We start from the raw sequence: 10,934 nt of genomic DNA, 5'->3' as shown, positions 1-10,934 counted from the left end.
AACACATAGTGCACACCGGTGCATCTCATTTGCAAGAAACAAGCTTCTTCTTAGTACTGTTGAACTGAAGTGATCTTGTTGTTAGTACTCAAATCGGCAACAGTAGGGTTACACCATTGAGCGCATACCTGCATACTCATACTTAGTCAAGTTGCTTCCTCCTGCCTGTCCTGTCAATTAGCACTAATGACTCGCACACGGTAGCCATGCTGAAGTCTGTCGCACGCAAGACACCAACTTAATACAATTAATTTCAGTCGTTATACAGGTTTTACATTTTACGCCTCCACGAGTGTTCATATTTTTCACCGACATGTGTGATCCGTGGCAAACTTTCTGTATAAACAATATGCTTTGAAGACTGTATATATACTCCCTCCGTTCCATATTACTTGTCACTGATTTAGTACAAACAAAGTTGTACTAAATCAGCGACGAGTAATATGGAATGGAGGGAGTATATGTTTGCGTGGCAATATATTACACAAACAAAATGCGAGAGAGGAATGGAAGTGAATAACCGTGGTAGCAATTACCAACATATACAGGTGCAGGTCATGCAACCCGTTTCAGAGCTTCACCGCATTCCATACTCGACTGTATCAACACTTGAAGAGGAGGTGCACTGTCGTTGATTCAATGACTTGCATGCAAATGGACAAATTAAGACCAAAATTTGGCCATCCCTATATGCTGATGCTGCAATGTAGAAACCGTCTGTCGTGAATTTCCACTTGATTGTGTCTTGGGACTCCAGGAGAGAAATGAGGACTCCAGATAGGGGCAAAGTGCTGGATGTGGTCTAAGGTAAGTCCCTGATTGTTGCTGATTAAGAGATGAAATCTGTTGAATTTCATTCCACATACAGAAGGGATCATATCAGAATATGTTGATGCGACATGTTATTTTCAACAGGCACAAAAGGCTAGTCACTAGTAAGTAAGAGAGGGCAGGTCACCACTTGTTAAGAAGTAGCTCCGGAACATGAATGCGCCATTTGTTAAGAAGTTCCAATGAAGTACGAGCAAAAAAAAATATTTTGACGGGACCACGTCAGAGGGCGTGGAGCTCCCGCATTGCATTAGGAAGAGAATTGATCCAGTTAATAAGGGGAACTGGACCCAAAAACCGAGCTAATTAAACTGTCAGATAGTGCTTCCCTCCTTGCTGACCAAATATACTCGGTTTCTGTACATGTTGGATTAGGACATTAGGTAGCTCCTTGGCCCTGCAACGACTCAGTTTAGGCCATACAAAATTCAGCAGTATATAAGAAAACACAATATTTCAACAACCTTGAATTTCAGTACCATGAAATTCTAGTATATGTCTCTCAGTACAGCAGAAAAAGTAAAGCGGGGGCAAATGTGCAACTCTATTGAAGAAATAGTAGTCAGGCATAATGAAACACAGATAGTCATTCATCTACGAAGCCAGACAGACTTTTCTACTAGTCAAAGTTTTTTCCCAGAATTACTAGTAAGAGAAAAGACCTCACAGAAAAGGTTGGAAGAGGTAACTAAAAAGAGAAGTTCATCCCTCGATTAGCAGTCCAAAATATGTAGGCAAAATCTCTAGAAATGGTTTCAACCAGTGCCCTGTTCCAGAAAAGAGTGGTATTTTCCAGTACTATCAAACAAATCTTTGGCTTCTTACCTAGTAAAAGTCCTAGTAAAACCACACAAAAATTGAACAGAAACAAGTAAGAGTAATGATGCGAGCATCTGATAACTCAGTTTGTGTCTCTGTACCTGAAGACCAGTTTACAAGAAGAGAAGTCGGACAAGTTAATACTTATACGTCATTAAAGAGAGACAACCTTGTTTGCACATATTGTACATACTTCTCGATGTATAGATAGAAATAAAATGGTCTGTATGACCTTTGACCAGTTCACCAAAAAATATAGTTGATAACATATCCAATGGACTCGATGAATAATCATGTGACAGATATGTGGATCAATGTTCACCCAAAAATGGTCTATACTACATGTTTCCATTCAAATGTAAAGAAGAAAGGGAATATAGAAACTAACTTGCTGCTAGCAACTTCAGTGAGTCCACGGGCACAACGCGGTCATTATACCATGATCAGCTGTAAACATCATGGTTGGTAGCTATTGCCAAAGGTCTTCTCACATTATAAAGTGGTGAATATCTCGTATATGTCCATCATTAGAGCAGACAAGGAAAAAGGCGTTGAGATTAATTTATTAGGTCAAATCAAGACTGAAAAAAACTAATATAATTTGCAGCTTAGTTGAGGCCAAATGCAGAGTCATATAATCAAGACTGAAGGCAGCCATATAGAAACACAGATAGTCGTTCATCAGAATAGCGCACAGTCAGACATTTACTACGGGTACAAGTTCCTCCCAGAATTACTAGTAAGAGAAGTGACCTTCATTTTAGACGTACTACAAATAGAAAAGATTGGGAGATGTGGCCGACAAAGTAAAGTTCAGGCCTCGATTAGCAGTTCAGAGTATTTTTCGGGGAGTAACTCCTTATATTCCTGGCCTTTCCCCCTTGACGCAAGTGCAGTCAACAAGCTAGCTGTGGAAGCTTCAAGGATGAAGCTCCTCTCATCAATTTTAGACAGATAAGTCCCAGCCCTGGGCACCTCCCCCTTCTGAAGTAAGCTTCTAACTATAGCATTTAGCATACGGGAGTTGGCAGCACACCCATTCTTCTCCATAGAAACGAATAGATCATCAGACTCTTGTAGAGAACCTTCTTCTATTAGTTTTTGTATCATTAAGCTATATGTAACAATGTCAGGCACTAATCCGTTGGCCCAGATACCGTCAAACAAATCTTTGGCTTCTGCCTTCCTACCACATTTAAGCAATGCACCAATCATAATATTAAAACTGATAACAGACGGCTTACCCTTCGTGTCCAACATTTCCCTGAAAACAACCAATGCATCATCTATCCTTCCATTCTTAGAGTAACCATCAATCAGTATGTTATAGGTGATAACATCTGGTTCCATGCCAATTGAGACCATATTGTCAAGTAACTTGCTCACTTCATCCATCTTACCAACGAACAAGTATCCACCCATCAGTGTGTTATAAGTACACACGTCAGGCTTCACACCCATGTGTACCATCAGGTCAAAGAGATCCTGGGCTTCCGTAACCCTTCCATTTTTGCAAAGGCGATCCATAACTGTGTTGAAGAACACTGTGTCTGGACAGATGCCGCAATCCAACATTTCAGAAAATAGTTCATGAACCTTCTCCCATTTGCCACAAGTACAAAAACCACTAATAAGGTGGTTGAAAACTATGATACCAGGAGCTAATCCTTCAGTTATCATTTGATTGAATAGGGACATAGCATCATCCATTCGGCCAATCCTGGAAAGTAAGTCTATTACTGTTCCGTAGCTCACTGCATCAGGGTTCAATCCTTGCTGCCGCATTTTTGTAAATATATGCATTACCTCACCAACCATTTCTTCTTTAGCATATGCAGATATGAGTATGTTGAAGACATAATGATCTGGTACAATACCATTACCTACCATCAAATCAATGAGACAAAGCATATCATGAAAAGATTTTTCCATAGCATACCCATGAAGCAGAATGCTGTAGGTAGTAACGGTCGGTTTTTGGCCCAAACTGATCATAGAATCAAAAATCTTCCTAGCTTCTGTGCATCTTCCGCTCTTGCAAAGATAATCCATCTGTATAGTGTAAGTTACAATATCTGGTTGAACACCATTTCTAGACATTTCCTGGAAAATCCGATCAACCTCTTTGCACCTTCCTAATGAATAATATCCATGTATCAGACTATTATATGTGGTAACATCTGGCAGAATTCGTCTATCAAGCATCTGTTGAAGAACCTCCTCAGCCTTGTCCATCGCATGAACTTTGCACATGCCAGAGATGATTGAGTTATAGGTCACAGCATTCGGCGAAAACTCCCTCTGTAGCATTTCAGAAAATAGGGTGTAAGCCTTGCCCACCAAACCCTCTTTCAACAAGCCATCAATTACGGTGCTATAGGACACCACATCAGGTTGGCAGCTACCTCCATGCTCAACCATCACCTGAATCAGCTCGAGAGCCTCTTGGCTTCTCTTCTCGTTGCAGAGACCCTTGAAAAGAATGTTGTAAGAGAGGACATCCGGTACGCAGTTAAACATGGGCATTATTCGGAGTACGATGTCCATTGCATAGCTGGTCTTGTTCTCTGCACAGATGGCCTTTAGTAGGTGGCTGAAAGTGATAATAGCATCTGCAAGAAATCCCATCTTGATGACGTGTCCCATGGCAGTGTGTCCAAGGTCCTGGCGGCCAGCGCGGCAGCAGCAGTCGACCAGAATGGCATAGGTGATACTGCAGGGTGCCACCTTGGACCTTGCGACACGGTTGAAGAGGGAGACGCCGAGCGCAGGGCAATCACGGCCGACAACGGTGAGGAGGCAGTTGATGGCATGGATCGAGGAGCGCCCAGCAACCTGGAGCAATTCGTCAAACAGGTGGAGTGCGTCCTCGGTGCCAATGTCTCCAGCATGGTACCGAGCCTTGATGTTCTGCTCTAAGATGTGTCTGCCGACGGGGACAAAGCGGCGGCTCATAGCTCCACCTAGCCGGAAGAATCCCTCGAGGGGATAGGATGCCGCCGCCGCTCACCACCGGCGCAGCCTGGGCATGAACCTGGGGTTAGAAGGAAGGAAAGCAGAGCAAGATGGACGAGATGTCAGGATGCCAGGATGCTCACCGTGGAGCTGCAGCTGCTGCAGTAGGTAATGCGATGTACTGCAAGAGATCTGGCCACCGGCGAGCTGGTCGACACGGCCGCAGCGTTGAGGGGGGCGAGGACGAGATCTCCGCGCTCGGCGCTGGCTGCGGCGGCCCTGACGCTGATGAAGAGAATACGACCCTCCGTCGCCGGTGAGGACGACCGCCGCCACTCTGTATTTCCGCCGCCGCCACTGGCCTGAGACCTCGGCTCTCTGAAGAAGTTCTTTTTTTTTTTAGCGTAGGCTCTCTGAAGAAGTGGCCTGAATAGTCTTTTTGAAGACAATGTTTCTTTTCTTTATTATTAAGACAAAAAAAAGCTCCCGGCGAGAATTCACACCACTAGCGCTGCACCGCCCCCTCCACCAGCCGAAGTGGCCACGACAGAGGTTGCTGCCCGCAGCCCTTGCCTTCCGCCGCCCGCACCGCTATGAGAACCGGTCAGGCCGAACACAACAGAACCAGGCGCAATCCGCGCCCTCAACCTCCCAGCACGCATCTACCACCGCCACTGACACGCCACCGGCACCACCAGCCGCTGGCCACTGCAGAGCGGGTCACCTACGACCCAGGACCGCATGCAGCCTCCATCGCACTACAGGCCACCGACACTAGATCAGCCAGATCTAACCGGACCGACCCATATGGCACAGCCTGAGAAAGACGCCACCCGCAGTCGCCGCACCGCCTGCGGGCTCCCAGAGCGCCGAAGCACCTCCGCATGCTCAGGCGTCCTACGCCAGCCTGAGACGCGAGAAAAAGGGGAACGGAGAAGCCCCGCCGCCGCCCCGGTGGCTGGGCCCCATGTGAGCCCAGCACCTCCGCATGCCCAGGCGTCCTACGCCAGCCTGAGAGGCGAGCAAAAGGGGAACGAAGAAGCCCCGCCACCGCCCCGGACGCTGGGCCCCATGTGAGCCCAGCACCTCCGCATGCCCAGGCGTCCTACGCCAGCCTGAGAGGCTAGCAAAAGGGGAACGGAGAAGCCCCGCCTAGTGAAGGGAGTATTAAAGATCAAAAAATGCGGACCCACTATATTATGGAATGAAGGGAGTATTAAAGAGTAGAGACCACCTAGTGACGGGTCAGTGCATAATCGTGGGGGGTGTGGGTACAAAATGTAATTGGAGTATATTATTTTAAAGAAAACAATAAGTGATGGTAATTTGTTACCACTTCGTAAGAGACATTTAAGAAAAGAGTCCAAAACAAAGCTTCAAGTTGTAGATGAAAAATAAACCAAACCCTGAATTTTAAATCCCGAAAATTGGCACTTTGAACTTGTAATCCCTGTCTATTTTAGACCCTAGACCTACTTGGCACACGGGGAACCAGAATAACCTGCTACTCTGACAGACGAGAATTTGGGCCGGCCCACTATACCACAACAAGAATTTGTAAGGTTTAAAAATGTTTGTACATTTCTAAAATTGTCCAGAAGTTGAAAATGTTCATATTTTCTATTTTGGGCACAAATTAAATTTCCTTTCACATTTTTTTTAAGTTTGGATTTTTTAATTCATTTCACATTTTTTTAAACTGTCTGTGATTTAAAAAAACAAATTTGTCAAAAACAATGTTCAGAATTCCAACAGTTTTCAACATGCTATGATTTTTTTTCTTCTGATTTTCAAAAATTGTGTCACAGATAATTTTTTTTGGAATTCATAAATAATTTGTCTTTTCGAAACACTTTTTTGGGGCAAACAAATATTGAAAACGTAAACAAATTTGGAAATGTCCGAACATTTTATAAAGTGTGAGCACCTTTTCGAAATTCTGAATACTGAACAATCAATTTTGAAAAAGCGAACACTTTTTGAAACCTATTTTTTGTTGAAACCGGAACAAAATTTTAAAGTGCAAACACTTTTTAAAATTTTAAAAAATGGGAAAAAATTTTGAAACCTGAACAAATGCGTAAAGAAATGTTGTGCCATCTAAAAAATATCACGAGTTTAGAAAAAAAGTATGAGGCATTTCAAAAAAATGTATGCAGAATGTAAATAATATTCATGTGATTGAACAAATGTTTCGTCCATTCAGAAAAATATATAACATTTCAAGAATGTTCACGAGTTTAACAAAAATGTGCTTGTGACATTTTCAAAAAGAAGTGTATACAATGTAAAAAAGTTTGCATGATGTAAAAAAATGTGTCATTCCATGAAAAGAATAGACGTGACATGTGTTTGAAAAAAGTTTTTATTGTAAAAAAATGTTCGTGTAGTTTTATAAAATGTTTATTGTCGTTAAGAAATGTAAAACGTGTATTTGGAAAAATATTACCGTGTATTCAATTTGTTTGAAAACATATATTTAAAGAAATTGTAAATAACATATCTGAAATATGTCGAAATCGTATAAAAAAATATTTGCGCTGAAAATTTACATTGGGTACTGAGAATAATTAGATATGTGTAAAAAGGAAAATTGGTCACCAGTAAAGAAACAAAAGAGAATCAAAAAAGAAGACAATATGAAGAAAATCTAGAAAAGAAACCAAAAGTATAACGAAGAAAGAAAAACCAGATAAAACCAATGAAAAACAAAGTATAACGAAGGAAAAAAACCAAAGAAAAAAAAAGAAAAACCAGAACAAGGCGAGAGACTGCACTAATGGGCCGGCCCAATTCAGCGAATACCGGCTAGATCCTCTCAAGGTTCAAAATAGAGCGGGGTCAGTGAGTTTGGTGTGCTGATTTTAGGGATTGGGAGTTCAAGGTTTGATTTAGCCTTTTCCTATAAATTCAAGGTTTGGACAGTCAACAACCATTGACACAAACATAACACCCCACGACGAGTATGTGTGACGTCTCGGCTGCATGCATCGACGTTTGTGCTAGGTGTTGCGGCCACACTTATTATCAATCAATGAGCAGGCAACATGATGCACTAGCGTCCCTATTCGTTGTCGGCGTGCGACAGAGCCCAAGGGTGCTAGGTTGGAGACGGACGACAACTGTTGAGGATCAGATCTAAAGCCATACCTCAACTCCTCATCTGGCCACCTTTCTCTGGGTTGGAGCTGGTAGCCCCCAATGTCGTCATAGCACAGTAGACACCATCGTAGCTGAGGACAATTGGTCAAATGCCATCTAGATATTGTTTCATCCCGTAACAACGTACGGGTATTTAGCTACTGTATGTTGTTTTAAACTAATAATACATGTTTGTTTCCCTAAAAAAATACATGTTTGTTTATATTTCGAAGAGCCAAAAATTAAATAATGTGTGTGTTCATGATTATTGTGATCATGGAACATATCCAAACATATTCATGCCACAATGATCCCATTTTCCCCTTTTCTTCGTGTCTTCGGCATGAAAATGAGTAAAAGCGTAGGTCCAATTGTTGATTTGGGTTCTTGGATCTGGAATACCTCGATTTGAGTCACCATCTGAAAGAAATTTAAACATCACAACGCTCCAAACCATGGAAAAATTATGAACCAGTAAATTTCTAGAAAGCAAAAAGAAACCTAAAAGTGAAATTGTTTGAAACATGAAATATGTTGAAACCTAAATGATTTGCAAAACCTATCGAACATGTTTGTAAGGGAACAAAGATGCCTTGTCCATGTAAGGCAAGCAAAGGGATAAATATTTTCATCAGTTAAAATAGACTATATCACTTGCTCTTTTTACATGAAAAGAAGAGGTAAGTTTAATATCCATAATTGATCTGCATGAACAATTTAATCTTTTCTACAGGATTTACTGTAGCGACACGTTTCTTTACCTAAAAATGAATGAAGGTCAAATTGGCATGGGATGTGGAGAAAGTGTGGTTCTTACATCCTACTAATCTTAATTCATTCAACATATACCCTAAGTTCAATTTTTGAGAAATGTTTTCAAATATTTTTTCTATCTTATGAAACATCAATCGTATATGTACCAATAAAGATGAACATTAGATAGCCCAATAAGGTCAAGTACCATTTAGCGGGAGATCGAACAGATCCATAGCGGGAGGTGCTAGGGGGCGTGGGGGGCCGTGATGGGCCCAACCCACACTCACGTGCAATATTGATTGGGCCGGCCAATTAGTCACCAGCACTCCCTTCGCTCGACAGACTAGATTGCTCCATCACTCGCTCGGTCCATTGATTGTTTGACCTTTGACAACTAACAGTTTGACCCCGTGGACCATTGACAATTTGAAAAAAATTACAAATTAAAAAAATTAGTAACATGCAAAAAAAGTTCATGAATACAAAAAAAGGCCGCAAACTCAAAAACAGTTCATGTATTCAGGAAAAAAAATCAAGAATTCAAACAAAGAATACCAAAAAGTTCACAATTTTTCTAGAAAAAACTTTTTTCCTAAAAAAACTACAATTGTTTTGTAAAAAGGTCATAAATTTTGAAAAAGTTCATGAAATTTGCTAAAAACTTCACAAATACGAAAAAGGTTCAAGACTTTGGAAAGTTCAAAACTTGAAAAAAGTTTGCAAAATGAAAAGTTCATGATTTTTTAAAGAAAACTCGTACTTTGGAAAAAATGAAATTTGGAAAGATTCACGAATTTTCAAAAATATGTATTCGAATTTTAAAAAATCAAGCAATTGAGAAAAATGAAAAATAAAAGAATAAATAAAAAATAAAACCAAAATGAAATCAATACGAAATAGGAACAAATTAGTCGGTTAGATACAAAGTGCACACAAACACTTGAAAGGATGGGTAGTAGGACACAAGCAGGAAGGAAGGAGCAAGGCACCATCAGTGCAAACTTCTCACCACAAAACCCACTATCGATCGCCGAGAGAAAGCAACTATTTTTAAAAACTTAAGCAGGTGCAGGAGTTCAGAACAACCATTTACTGCTTTATTTATTGCATTAATCTACTGCTTCCGTAGTTTTCACAAGTAAACATAGAAGATAGATACCATGGTCGGCTATCACATACACAAGCTGGAAGGGAGAAGGGAGTAGCACAACCATTTATCTGAGCGAATGCCAAATAGAAGAAAATGACTATTTGCGACAAAGCCTCGGGCCGCTAACTAAAGACGATGCTGGAGACAACTCCGTGTCTCCCGCAATTAAAGTTCCAGAAACAAGCGTGTAGTCTAGCTCTAGCTGTGTTATGACTTTTCTTGTAGCTCTTGGTTGTCGACGTCGGCACTTTGCTCTAGCTCAAGATTGCTAGCAACGACCATGTGCCCTAGCTCTACCATATTTTCGACCCTATCACCTACACACATTTGGACGGATGTTCCTCTTGTCCGTGATGCCTCCTAATCCTGAATGCTTCTAGTTCAGGATTTCTTCCATTCTTCTCTAACCTCTCAAAGCCACTAGCTCATCATCTATGTTTCCTATTTACAACCTTTTAATACTGATGTCTCTGTTTTTATGGAACCAGTTTGCTTTTGTTTGTGTGAACACTGATAGAATATATATCCAAGCAACGGGAAATACATGGGACTGGAGCACATGGGTGCTACACTGCCTCTATTATTTGTCCCAACAATACACATGATATGGGGACCCATGCACCAATATGTAATAGTGCAACCCTCAATTAAAAACTGTTTTTATTTGTAATGCCATGTTAATTTTGTGGCACTCTCGGTGGCTCAAGCCTTAGTGCTACTTAACGCCTACTCAATTCCTGCAACACCCCTATGTGCACGTTTAAGTGTCTGTGACTATTATTACGTCATGTTTACCCGCAGTTGTAGCCACCGGCTGGAGAAAAATCAATCAGGCCAGCTTTTGCTAGCTCTGTGCAGGATTGTCTCGGCAGCAAATCGAGCGCGCTATTGCAGAACCTCCTCTGGCCCCAAAGTACTTGGGGGCGTCAGGGTTGTGGCTACATCCGGCTTCTGCTATTGCACACATTTGGGTGGTATTCCCGCCTCCTCTGGCCACAAAGTGCTCAATCTTGTCATTGCGTTCTTGCCTACATTGGACTATGCAGTCTTCCCACATTTGGGTTACTGTTCCACTCTTCCCTGATGCCTCCTACTCCAAATGGTTGTTCACAATTCTCACCTTTCTGGGCTTTTAAGTCGTTCTCTGTCTACAAACTTTTAATACTAGCAAAATATAGTCATGATATTCTAGAACTAGCTAGTTTGCTTTTTCTTGTGTGCATATTGTGTAGAATATATATCCATGCCATCGGAAATGCACTTGATTAGAGCACATGGGTGC

At 41.6% G+C, this 10,934-nt stretch overlaps 1 protein-coding gene across 2 annotated transcripts; it reads right to left on the bottom strand.

Moving 5' to 3' along the window:
* Positions 1-507: 507 nt before the first annotated feature.
* On the bottom strand, positions 508-5,030 carry LOC125515172 (protein Rf1, mitochondrial-like). Of its 2 annotated transcripts, XR_007286845.1 has the most exons (3): positions 4,749-5,030; positions 2,039-4,672; positions 508-1,228 (listed from the first exon to the last, which is right to left on the bottom strand). XR_007286845.1 is itself a non-coding variant. In XM_048680610.1 (2 exons), the coding sequence occupies exon 2, from the start codon at positions 4,603-4,605 to the stop codon at positions 2,464-2,466; it is 2,142 nt and encodes a 713-aa protein (XP_048536567.1). In that variant the 5' UTR covers positions 4,606-4,672; positions 4,749-5,030; the 3' UTR covers positions 508-2,463. The 2 variants fall into 2 exon arrangements, 1 of the variants encoding a protein (XP_048536567.1); XM_048680610.1 differs by having other exon boundaries at positions 508-4,672.
* Positions 5,031-10,934: the final 5,904 nt, after the last annotated feature.

The sequence above is a fragment of the Triticum urartu genome, chromosome 6, assembly GCF_003073215.2.
Source record: "Triticum urartu cultivar G1812 chromosome 6, Tu2.1, whole genome shotgun sequence".
In the NCBI taxonomy this organism is placed as follows: Eukaryota; Viridiplantae; Streptophyta; class Magnoliopsida; order Poales; family Poaceae; genus Triticum; species Triticum urartu.
Note: the sequence above shows the minus strand (reverse complement) of the source record. Positions and strands in the feature narration are given on the sequence as shown.